Consider the following 12,400-nt stretch of genomic DNA (forward strand, 5'->3'; position numbering starts at 1 on the left):
GCCCCACTGGGGGAGGGCAGGGCCTTGCACACCCCCCAGAGCGAGCCAGGATTGTCCAGTCACACAGTTTAATGCCAGTTAAAGGTGTGGGGCAGTGGGGCTGGCACAGTGGGGGGGCCGGCGGGGGGGCTGGGGCCTTGGCAGCAAGGACGGAGTGTGAGGGCAAGCTGGGGCAGGGGTGTAGGGCTGGAGGGGTGGGCAGGGGGTTCACCTGCAGTAGGGGGATAGGGAAGAGGGGCCTGAAGGCCCGCAGCACCCCCAGCAGCACCAGGAGCTCCAGCTCTGGGTGGGGGTAAAGTGGCAGCACCTCCTTGGCTACTGGCGTCTCCTTTTTCAGTCTGGCACCTGGGCCAGGGGGGGAAGGGACAGCTGGGGAGGGGGAGAGGGTGAGCACTGTGTCTGGTAGAAGGGCAGAGCCTACACAGCCTGGCCCCCTCACCTCCAGACAGAGGGTTCCACCCCAGTGCTCACCAGTAGCACAGACTGAGGGGGGGCGGGGGCAGAGGGCAGGGTTAATGGGGGCAGCGTTAATAGGGGCAGGAGCTGGCGACTGGGGCTGGCGCTGCTCAGGGCGGGGGTCTGCAGGCTGCCTGGGCTCCCAGTGGGCAGGCAGACACCTTCAGTGGCCGTGGCAGGGCCAGGTTTCAGGCTCAGATGCCAGGCAGAGCCAGTGCCCACAGCCTGCCCCCACCCCACAGAAGATGGGCTGCCCACCCTGTCCCTGCCACAGCCCCTCCCGTGCCAGCTGGAGGGACTGGTCCTTACCATGGGGAAGGTGAGGGGATGACAGGGTCCCCAGGTCGGGGTGCCCCCCAAAAGGTGAGCTGTGGCCATGTGGTGGGGAAGGAAAGCAGTAGAGCTCTGCCCTACAGCAATTGGGACAGAGGGGGGACACAAGAAGGGATATGAGATGCCCCATAGCAGGCTGAGGGGACAGGAGAGGGGCCACCCGTTGTCCCCAGCACCACTCACCACTGAGTAGGTCCAGGGTATCCATGAAATCCTCACTGAAATTGGGATGCTGCTGGCTGTGGGCATGCTGGGTTGTGTCCGTGTTGCCCTGGGGAGTGAGATCAGCCCTTCCAGGATGTGCAGGGTGTCGAGCTCCATGGGGCAGCTGCCCTGTGCCTCACCGCTGGGTGCTGGGGACCCCTTGCCAGGCATGGAAAGGGTGAGGGGAGCTGGTGAGCCCAGAAGCCAGTGCTGCCAGGGCTCCCAGTAATGCTAGCGGGACTGGTGAAGCTGGGAGAGGAGAAGCCTCCGGACTGTGAGCACGGGTGTAGACATGGCGCTGGTACCTGAGAGAGCAATGCTGCTGGTTTGTCCTTCGTCTTCTGCACCTGGAGAAAATCAGAGAGGAGCCATGAGGCGAGCGGCTGCCCATGCAGGTGCCCGCAATGGCAGCATGGAGCGGGCAACACGGCCTGCCGCTGCCCTGGCCAGGGCTGCCCATACCCCGGGGTAACACTGTGCCGGGGCGGGGGGGGGGGGCAGCCAACAGGGCTGGAGAGCTGGGGACAAAGGTGGCCCCAGGCTGGCAGGGGCTTGGCTGGGTCACGCCCTTGTTGGTCAGTCTAGGGGGGGCGTATTGGGACCGTGGGTGGGGGTCGGACGGGACAGGACCGCTGCCTGCCTGCAGTGCTGCCGAGGGGGTGGTGGGCTTAGCACTGGCAGCCCCCGGCCCAGGCCACAAGCCCTGTGAGGCACTGCCCCATCCTGCGCAGAGGCCCTCGGTGGGACATTTTTCTTCATTAGTCATCAGTGACCTGGATGGAGGGACAGCACGTAACTGCAGCAGGTTTGTGGGTGATACCAAACTGGGGGGAGTGGCTGGCTCCCCAGGGGCTGCGCTGCCACGCAGCCAGACAGGGCAGGTGGCAGAGTGGGGCAGACAGGGATCTAATGAAGTTCAATGAAGACAAGTGTCGCATCCTGCACCTGGGGAGGGACAGCCCCGTGCACCAGTACAGGCTGGGGCTGACCTGCTGGTAGGCAGCTCTGAGGAGGACCTGGGAGTGCTGGTGAGTTGCCTGTGAGCCAGCAGTGTACCCAGGTGGCCAAGGGGCCAGTGGGATCATGGCAGCATGAGGAGCAGTGTGGCCAACAGGTCGAGGGAGGTGATTCTCTCCCCCTGCTCTGACCTGGTGAGGCACATCTGGAATGCTGTGCCCAGTGCTGGGCTCCCAGTTCCAGAGAGACAGGGACCTACTGGGGATGGGGCAGCAGAAGCTGTGGGGATGATGAGGGGATGGAGCATCTCCCTGATGAGGAAAGGCTGGAGAGCTGGGGCTGCTCAGCCCGGAGGAGAGAAGACCGAGGGGCTCTGATCAATGCCTACAGACACCTTAAGGGCGAGTGCCAGCAGGACGGGGCCAGGCTCTTTTCAGCGGTGCCCAGCGACGGGCCAAGGGGCAGCGGGCACCAACGGCAACACGGCAACTTCCATCTGCATGTGAGGAGGAACTTCTCTGCCTCGGGGGTGGCAGAGCCCTGGGCCAGGCTGCCCAGAGAGGCCGAGGGGTCTCCTTCTCTGGAGACGTTGGAACCCGCCTGGACGCGGCTCTGTGCAGCCTGCTCTAGGGGAGCTGCTTCAGCAGGGGGGTGGGCTGGGTGACCCCCAGGGGTCCCTTCCAGCCCTGACCATGCTGTGACTCTGTGACATGACACAGCACCCCATGGGAGCTGCAGTGTTGTCAGGGTCTGGGGGACCGTGGAGGCTCAGCACTAGACCACAGTGCTCTTGCCTGTCCCCAGCCTCCAGCAGCACCACAAAGTTGCAGGCAGGATTCCTCCTGTCCTCCACATCTGTGGGGAGAAGGGAAGAGGGACGATTTCACTGCTCTCCTCTCCTGTGCCTGGGCTGTGCCACTCTGGTAGGCACCAACACACCCCAGGGCTCAGGGGGAAAAGGGAGGGGTGGACACTAGCAAAGCCACCTGTTCCTAGGTAGCTGCACCTGGAATCCTGTGTATTCCATACTACCTATGTAGTAATATAAAAACATCGGACTTGGGAATGGATGAAACAAAATTGGGACCCACAGAGAAAAAGTTATTAGGAACAGGCTGTTTGGCTGGCAAAAGGAAGGTGGAAGTGTAGCAAAAAGGGCCCAGAAATGGAAAAAATAGAGAATAAGGTATAAAATCAGGCACCGGTCAGCACAGGGGGAATGTTCTGATATTAGGGGTGCAGGTGACTGCGGATTGCAGTGCTGTTGACTTGCAGAGCCAGGCCTGGCAGGGACAGTGCCCCCCGGCCATCAGGACTCAGACTGGACCCTTCCCTCCCAGGCAGTAGGAAGGGAGGAGTGATAGAGCTGTCATTTCAACTGCAGTCCTGTGGGATTCGTAACATTAAGAGCCATAATTAGTAGCTTTGTTTTGTGCGGAATCATTCAATCATAAATTAATAATAGGATGTGTTTGTTATTATTTATTGATAACTTAATTTATTAGCTTTTAATGTTGCTTAATCAATAAAATGAATCTGTTCTATGCCAAGCCTGCAGCTGAGCAGTGGAGAGCTGGACCCGGCAGTAGCCCAGGCCATGTCCTGAGAGGGGGGGCAGGCAGGATGGGGTGGGGGGCTGCTCACAGCACCAGGCCCACTCACACTGCAGGTACCAAGCCCCCCGGATCACATCATTCAGCCAGATCTTGTCCCACTAGAGATGCTTCAGGCTCTTGAACTCGTTCCACTTGGGGGACATGATTTTCCCACTGGGAACAGGACAGGGGCATTCAGATCCCTAAGAGGTAAGCGCTCCATGCCCAGCCAGCCCAGTGTTACCCCGAGCAGGGCCCTGGGGTCAGGTGGAAGGAGGCAGCCAGTGGGGGGCTCTCCAAGGGGGGTCACCAGACCTCATCCCACTTTCTCTGCCCTAACCCTTCAGAGTCCAACTTTATGCCGCGGTCCTGCTACGCTCGGTGGCTGCAGACGCCACAGCTGAGCTCCCTCTGCCTGTGGGAGGGGGGTTTTCAGGCTCCTTGCAGTGGCAGAGGGTTGGGAGAGGGAGGTAGTAAAACCCACCCAAAAAGCATCCAAAGGTATGTGGGTGGTGCTCAAGATCCCAAGCCACGGCAAAGTGAGGAAAGGCTCAAAGAAGAAAACAAGGTTTGTCTTATCTCCAAAAAACACCCGCAGGAGTCTCTGCACAGCCTGTGGCAGTGCTGGGGCCCCTTGCTCTGCCCCGTGACCCGTATCTCTTCTGTCCCATGTCCCCCTGTGGGGAGGGGATATGAAGAGGTCCCCCCACCCTGGGGCCCAGGTTGCTGCTGTGCCCAGTGCCTGTGCTACGAGTGCCCTGCCTGGCCCCTTCCACAGCAATGGCTGTGAGATGTGACTGACAAGAGCAGAGCAAAGGTCAGGGTGCCAGCACAGCCCAGCAGCGCCAAGGCTCTTGCTCAAGTCAGGTCTTTCCCAGTGGGCTGCAAGCCAGTGAGGGCTCTGGGCAGACTGCAGCAGCTCTCTGGGTGCAGAGTGGTGGGTTCCCTGGAGTTGGGGGGAAGACTCTGGGATGGGTCCTGGCCAAAGCAACAGCCTCAGAGCAGGCTCCAGTCAGGACACCGTTCCTCAATGCAGGCCCTCACAGTCAGAGGCAACGTGCAACCTTCTAGCTCCATGTGTGGCTTCACGCTGGCTCTTCCAGCCTCAAGAAGATCCCCGATCGATAGCTTTGCCAACACACCTGCCCTCCCTCCCAGCCCAGGGCAGGCTGTGCCCTGCAGCTCTGCCCTCCCAGCTGTCAGGCTGATCAGTAGCAGGCAGCCAGGTCTGTGGCTTTCCTCCTGCCTGCCCTCACCTGTGGGCCAAGCTCACGCACTCAGAGAGCTCAGTGAGGGAGCCATCGATGCTGAGGCGCTGCAGGGGCAACAGCAGTTGGCTTGCCAGGTGCCCTCATCCACTGTGCTGAAGTTGCAGGCCCCTGTCCCTGCCTGGGCCTGGCTCCTGCTGCTGCCCGGGGGGGTGCCCTTGCCCCTGCTACCACCCACCCCGGCCTCCTCCTGCGGCTTGAGCCCCGCTCCCGCTGGGCTGTGGCTTGGACACCATGAAACGGCCTCTTATACCTGGGGGCGCGCCATGACAGCCTGCCCCCACCGCCTCCCCAGCGCCCGGCCTGCCCCGCCGCTACAACTACAGCGGGCTGCCAGCTCCCTGCGCCGCTTCACTCCTCCGCGGCCGGTCCCCGGGCCTGTCCCGGCCGCGGCCCAGGCCGCTGGGGCTGAGGCAGGCCTGCGCGCGTTGCCGTAGCAACCCGGAAGGACCCGGCGCGCAAGCGCAAGGCCCCATCCCGCGCAAGGCCCGCCGGGAGCTGCAGTTCCCGCCCTGTCCCCCGGCGCATGCGCGCCCCGCCCGCCCAACGCACAAGATGGCGGCCGAGCGTCGTGCTTGCGTCTCGCCGCTGCGCGCCAGGGCAGCACGCAACACCCGCTGTCCCTTTCCCACTCAGTGCCATCGTGTTCATTCTGGCCGCTACTGACGGCAAGCTGAGCAGTGGCCTATGCCCCGCAGCTGGGCAGGGCCTGGCGGGAGGGTCCCACGCTTGTCCCTGGGGCTTGCAGAGACCCCCGCGGGCAGGACCCACGCCAGGGCAGCCATTTCCACTCTTTATTGCTGGTGCGGGTGGCAGCTGGTCCCCGGGGGGCATAGCAGCGGGCTGCCCCACCCCCTACAGGGTTACGGAGTAAGGGGGGGAGTGGAGGGGAGATGGGGGGCAGGGTCAGCTGTAGGGGAGGGGTCCTCGGCGGGAGCAGGGCCACCATCCAGGCTGGCCTGGCGTACCACGCGGCGGGGCCGAGAGGAGGGCCGGGGGTTGGGCTGGACCCCCACCACATCACCCCCTGCTGCTGCCTTCGTGGCCTCGAACACCTGCAGGGGAGGGGGGGACACTGTGGGGCTCAGCCAGTGCCACAGCTCTGTGCCCCCAGCCCCTCCGGTCACCTCCTGCCCCGCACTCACCTCCTCGGCGAGGGGCTCCCCTGGCAGCTCGGGGGGCTCAGGGGGCTCCAGCTGGCTAATGCTCCGCATGACGGCGCAGAGGGAGATGCGGGGGCGCCGGGAGGTCCCCAGCAGGCCCCCCCCCACTCACCTCCTCAGCGGGCTGCGGGGAGGGGGCCGGGGACAGGCCTCCTGGGCTGGCCTCCGGGCCTGGCTGGGGCTGGGCTGCCTGTTCGGCCGCCCGGGGCTCCCACAGGCTGCTGTGCCGGCTGCCACACACCTACTGTCAGTGGCGGCCCACGCCCCTTCTGTGGTGGAGCAGGGGTCCCACAAGCTCCGCCTCCGTGGCCACCCCGCCCACTGGGGCACGGCCACAGAAACCCCGCCTACCCCTCACAAAAGGGGTGTGACCACAGGAAGCCCCACCTGGCCACATGAAAGGGGCGTGGCCATAGGAAGCTTACCCCTACCAGATGGGCGTGGTCATAGGAAGCCACACCCACCACCACAAAAAGGGCGTGGGCATAGGAAATTCTGCCCATCCCATGGGAAAAGAGGCGTGGCCACAACAGGCTCCACCCACACCACCCAAGCGGTCACAGTCAAAGCCAACCCTGCCCAGCCCAAGGGGGTGTGGTCACAGAAGGCCACGCCCTCTCTTGCACATAGGGGCAGAGTTGCACCGGCCCCACCCACCCCACTCATGGGCGTGTCCCACCCCACCCCTCGCCCCACCCACCTGGCTTGCAGGATGCCCTGGTAGAAGTCTAGCTGGCGCATGAAGCCGGGGTTGGGCAGGACGCCGGGGCGGCAGTGCCGGACGTGCCGCAGCGCCCGCTCCAGGGGCCACCCGAACTCCTTCATGGCGTAGGCCAGCACCGTGGCTGCCGAGCGGCTCAGCCCCATGCGGCAGTGCACCAGCACCCGGCCCCCACCGGCCCTGCAGCACCCACCCGCACTGCCACTGAGCTCCCGGTGCTCCCCGTGTCCCCAGGGACCCCCATGTCCCAGGGCTCCCCGTGTCCCCAGGGATCCCATGTCCCAGGGCTCCCACTGTCCCCAGTGCACCAGTGTCCCAGTGCTCCCCATGCCCCATGGGTCCCCTGTTCCCAGTGTCATCGGTGCTCCAAGGTTCCCCATGTCCCCAGTGCTCCCTGTGCCCATTGGTCCCCTTTCCCCAGTGCTACCACTGTCCCCAGGGCATTAGTGCCACAGGGCTCCCCATGTCCCCAGGACTCCCTGGCCCCCGGGACCCCCAGTGTCCACAGACCCAATGCCCCAGAGCTCCCACTGTCCCTAGGACTCCCAGTGCCCCGATGTCCCTCACCGCCTCAGTCATCAAGACACCTGACCAGTTACACCCCCCCCCATCCCCCACCCAGCCTGCTGCTGCCTCCAGCCCCTGCCCCTCCATGCACCTCACACCCTGGCCCCCCCTTGTATGCCCCTGATGTCCCCCCGCCCCGTGCCCTGGGGCTGCCCTGGCCCCACTGACCGGACGCGGGAGAGGAAGAGGAAGGTGTCATTCCAGTGGGGCAGGAGCTGGGCTGTCTCCTCGTCATACACCCGCACGTTCATGTAGGTGAACAGCGCAGGGAAGAAGTTGTCGATCTCCCGCGCCACATTCAGGATGTGGGTGACCCTGTGGTGCCACGGGCAGGGGGCACAGCCAGCATGCAGGGTTGGGGCTCGGCCTGTACTCTATGGGGTGCCCCGCAGTGCCCCATGCCCACCTGCCACCAGCCCCATCATGCCACCATGCCCACCCTGATGGATGCTCCCGGTGCCCCACGTCCACCCCCACCATGGTGCCACAGTCCTGCTGCACCCACCTCACTAATGGCCCATGGTGACCCCGTGCCCACCCTGCTGTGTGCCCTCCAAGGACACCATGCCCACCCCAATGGGTGTCCCACAGTGACCCCATACTTACACCATCAGTGTCCCATGATGAGCCCACACCCACCCCACCGGACCATCTCATGATGACCTCATACTTGTACCACCATTATACTCCATGACGATCCTGTGTCCACCCTACCATGATGACTTCGTGCCACCCCACCTTGACGTCCCAGATGGCCCTGTGCCACCCTGTGCCATCCCAGATGACCCATGCGACCCAAATATGCCACCCCATACGATCCCATGCCCACCCCACCACGCCAGCCCAGATGACCCCATGCCACTCCACACTCACTGGTTCTGCTGCAGCTCCTCCAGGTTAGCCGCGTTCCACTCGGAGCCCTGCATGGTGGCAGAGGTGAGGGGTGGGGACATCCCTGCCCACCCTGCCCACCCTGCCCGCCCTGCTGCCCACCAGGTAGAGGTGTGGGAAGATGTGGGAGGGCCGGTCCATCTGTGCCAGCACCAGCAGCATCTCATTGTCGATAAAGTCCTTGTGCTGAGCCAAGCTGTGCCCCGTGCGCCGCTCCAGCTCCTCCCGCACCTGGGCACCGCCACGGGGTGAGGGACGGCCCTCTGCCTGCCTGCCCCTGCCCGCGAGCCAGGCTCTCCCCACCAGGACCCCTGGCTGTGGGCACCCACCTCCTTGGAGGTGACGCTCTCCAGGTCAGCGGTGGCCATCACATCCCGCAGCAGCGCCCGCACCGCCTGCTCCGACAGCTCCGGCACCGCCAGCCTGGCACCCACACCACCGCATCACCGTGTCACCTGCCCCACTCGGGCCCCGCCCTGCCCACACCCTACCTCCTCTGCTCCCAAGCCCCTCCCCTAAATGCAAGCCCCTCCTCCCCATGCCCCTCCCTAGATGAGAAGCCCCGTCCCCTCCATTAGCCACCCCTGAGCACAGACCACGCCCCTCCTTCCAACCGAGCCCCATCCAATGACCACACCCCTTTCCCACAAGCCCCTCCCCGCCCAGGAGCAGTGTTGATTGGCCAGCGGGCTGTGGGTGGGGCAGGGGGCGGGGCATACCGGAGGGGCGGGGGGCGAGGCGGGGCGCACGGACTCCAGGTCGGCCATGGCCAGCCACTCGTTGAGGCAGCTCTGCTCCGAGGTCAGCGCCGCTGCGTAGCCACAGGCCCAGGCCAGCGCCGGGCCCCCAGGGATGTGCCCGCCGCGGGATGCCTCCTCGCAGGCGCGGTGCAACTCCTGCAGCACGGCCCTGCCACACACCACCTGCGGCGACTGCACCACCCCAGCACCGCCCCACGGCTCCTCCCCGCCACCGTGGCCAGGGCATCTCACCAGGGCCGTGCCAGTGTCCCCCTGGCCTGACTTCCCACTGTGTGTGGGTGTCACTTCCCCTCTCCTGGCCATGGTCCATGTGCCCAAACCCTCCCCACACCCCCACTCCCACGTGCCCGCAGCAGTGCCCCTATGCCCATGCCCTGGCTGTGCCCATGGTGGTGCCTGCACCTCCCATGCCCACACTGCTACCCATGTCCACCATGCCCACAGTGGTGCCCACGTCCTCCATGCACAAGGTGGTGCCCACGTCCCCCGTGCCCATGGCAGTGTCCATATGTCCCTTGATCGTGGTGGTACCCACATCCCGTGTGCTCGCAGCAGCAGTGCCCACATCCCCCGTGTCCATGGCGATGCCCACATCCCCCATAATCGTGGTGATACCCACATCCCCCATGCCCATGGTGGTAACTGCATCCCATGTGCCCACCACGGTGGCAATATCCCATGTCCACGGCAGTGCCCATGTCCTCTGTGACCATGGTGGTGGCCACGTCCCATGCCCACCATAGTGCCCATGTCCCCATGCCTGTGGCAGTGCCCACATTCCATGCCCACAGCAGTGCCCCACATCCCCCACAAACATGGTGGTACCCACATCCCCCGTGCCCACAGTGGTGCTCACATTCCCCTTGCCCACGGTCACAGCCGGGGCTTGCTCACACCACATGGTCTGGACAGAGATGGGCTTGAAGATGCGGGTCTGTCCCCCTGATGTCACACTGAACCCTCTGGGCACCGTGGGGAGACATGTGGGTCAGGGTGGGCACCCCAGCACCACCCCCTACTCACAGGGCCTCGCCCAATTTTGTGAGGACCCACCCTCATAAGCCCCTCCCTTTCCCAGAAGTCCCCCGCCTACCCCTTACCCATCACCATCGAGGAAGACTTGGGTGTCGCTCCAGAGAGGCAGCACCATGCCCAGTGTGCAGCGGGTGGCCCTGGGGCGGGCAGAGGTCAGGGGGTGCATCCACCGCCCCCCCTGCCCCCCCCCCCTTCCCACTCACCCCCTCGTGGGCAAAGTCCACACCAAGCAGCGCTGTCTGCCCCTCGGCTCCTGCCTCCTCCGGCCGCACCACCAGCAGGTACCCGCACCCGCCGTGGCCGCACCGACTCCAGACGCACCGCCTAGGGGTTGGGGCGTGGGAATGAGGGGAGCCCCTGCACCCCCAAGATCTGCACCCTATTGCCAGGGGAGGAGCAGCAAGCACACTGCAGGGCAGGGCTGGGCTGTATCCCATCCCCCATCCTGTCCTGTCCTGAAGTGTGCTGTCCCCCATCCTGTTCTTACACCCATCCTACCACATCCCCATCCCATCCTGCCCCCCGTCCTTATCCCCATTACATCCCCATCTGGTACTTAGCCTATCCAATCACATCTCCATCCTCAACCCATCCCATTGCATCCCACCCCCACTGCATCCCTTCCAGTCCCCATCCCATACCATTACCCATCCCCATACTGTCCTTATCCTATCACATCCCCATCCTCAAACCATCACATCACATCCTACCACATTACATCCCACCCTGTCCTCATTCCATTCCCATCCCTGTCCCATCCTGTGCTGTCCCCATCCTGTCCTTATCCCATCCTATCACATCCCCATCACCATCTTATCTCCAATCCTCAACCAATCCCATACCGTCCCCTTTCCATTCCATCTCTTCACTGTCCCCATCTCATCTCCATCCCATCACAGTCACTGTCACCAGCCCTGTCACCACCCTGTGCCCTACCAGCTGGATGGCATCCTGGGGGCGAAGCAGCTGCATCATGAGCTGCAGGTGCTGCTCCTGACGCCCCGGGACCTGGCCGGGGGGTGCAGCTTGGGGGGGCTCAGACACCAGCGGCTCCTCGGCAGGCAGCAGCAGGGGCAGCCCCCTTGACCATGACGAAGCTCTGCCTGGGGGGCAGGAGGGTCCTGAGCGGGATGTGGGGCCCAGCCTTTGCGGCCAGGGTACCCTCAGAGCCCTCTTCCGAGGTGGGGGAGAGCTGGGGGGCTGGGGCACCATGGGGTGGGGAAATGCTCCTCAGGGGGGTAGCTGTGTCCCCTCCCCACCCCGGTGACCCGTGTACCCCATCCTGTGCCTTTGGAGCCCCCTTCTCACCGCCGCTGTAGCTGGCCACGCCTGGGTGCATCTTCCTCCTGCAAAGCATTGGGGGGGGGGGGGGGGGGGGGGGGGGGGCGGGGCAGTGCCCCCCGGGGAGCATGACCCCGGGGCATGGACCATGCCTGGGGGGCCCAGCAAGCATCCCCCAGCACACACCATGGGCCAGCGACACCCTGCCTGACTCACCCCCTCCAGCAGCATGGGGCACCGGCAGAGCCCTGGGGGGGGAGCGGGGGGGGGGACCCTGGAGGGGGCCTACTGGGGAGGTATGTCCCTGGGGATCAGCCTTGGGATGCCAGGGGGGGGTCCTCCAGGGGGGGTCCTTGCCCTGTGCCCCCCACCCTGGCTGGCCGTTGCCCGGGGGAGAAGTGCTCACAGGGGGGTTCTGGGCTGCACACCTGCAGATAAGGCCCAGTAGTTTACCTGGGGGGGGGGCGGGGGCACTGGGAGCCACTGGCACTGTGAGGGGAGCACTGGGAATAGTGGGAGCAACTGAGGACAACTACCCCTCCCACTCCACCCCCCACCACATAACTACGGGGCAACCCCGGCCGGGAGCAGAGGAGACCCCAAAGTGTGCTGGAGGCAACTGGGCTCCCAGTAACTTCCCACCGGGAGCGCCTGGAGCAGCAGGGACAGCCCCCCGCCGGGGGAGCCGGGACACCCCCCCCTCCTGCCGGGAGCCCCAGCGGCAGCCGCGCTTCCCACGGGAGCGCCGGGGCGAGCCGGGACCGGCCTCCCGCCCCCGCCAGCCGCTCCCCCGGCCCGGCCGCACGGCGGGGCCCCGGGCAGCCCCGGCGCCGGTCCCGTCCCGTCGCGCACTCACCGCGGGGCCCCCGGCGGAGCCCGCCGCCCGCCGCACGGTGACCAGCGCCATGCCCCGCCGCACCAGGAAGCGCCGCCGCTGCCCCGCCCGGACGGGAACGGGCACGGGCACGGCACTGCACGGCACGGCCTGCGGCCGCGGGGGGGGCTGTCCCGGGCCCGGAACTCCCAGGCTGGCGTTCCCCGGAGCGGGACCTCCCCGAGGTCCTCGGGACCCCCCCAGCGGTGCTGCCCCGGGAGCCCCATCCGTGTTGACCCTGGACCCCCCCAGATTCACCCTCCAGCACCTGAGACCCCGCTATGTTCCCAGCAG

At 65.4% G+C, this 12,400-nt stretch overlaps 1 protein-coding gene across 1 annotated transcript; it reads right to left on the bottom strand.

Moving 5' to 3' along the window:
• Window positions 1–65: 65 nt before the first annotated feature.
• SSH3 (slingshot protein phosphatase 3) lies at window positions 66–12,214 on the bottom strand. The gene is given in 18 exon segments (XM_056354618.1): window positions 66–5,888; window positions 5,959–6,082; window positions 6,084–6,206; window positions 6,677–6,877; window positions 7,433–7,579; window positions 8,138–8,184; window positions 8,258–8,386; window positions 8,485–8,578; window positions 8,875–8,888; window positions 8,890–9,064; window positions 9,813–9,878; window positions 10,017–10,089; window positions 10,157–10,235; window positions 10,237–10,275; window positions 10,888–11,022; window positions 11,024–11,054; window positions 11,260–11,297; window positions 12,089–12,214. Coding segments are annotated over 18 exon segments (1,956 nt in total). The 5' UTR covers window positions 12,140–12,214; the 3' UTR covers window positions 66–5,498.
• Window positions 12,215–12,400: the final 186 nt, after the last annotated feature.

The sequence above is a fragment of the Falco biarmicus genome, chromosome 10 (assembly GCF_023638135.1).
Source record: "Falco biarmicus isolate bFalBia1 chromosome 10, bFalBia1.pri, whole genome shotgun sequence".
NCBI classification, from domain to species: Eukaryota; Metazoa; Chordata; class Aves; order Falconiformes; family Falconidae; genus Falco; species Falco biarmicus.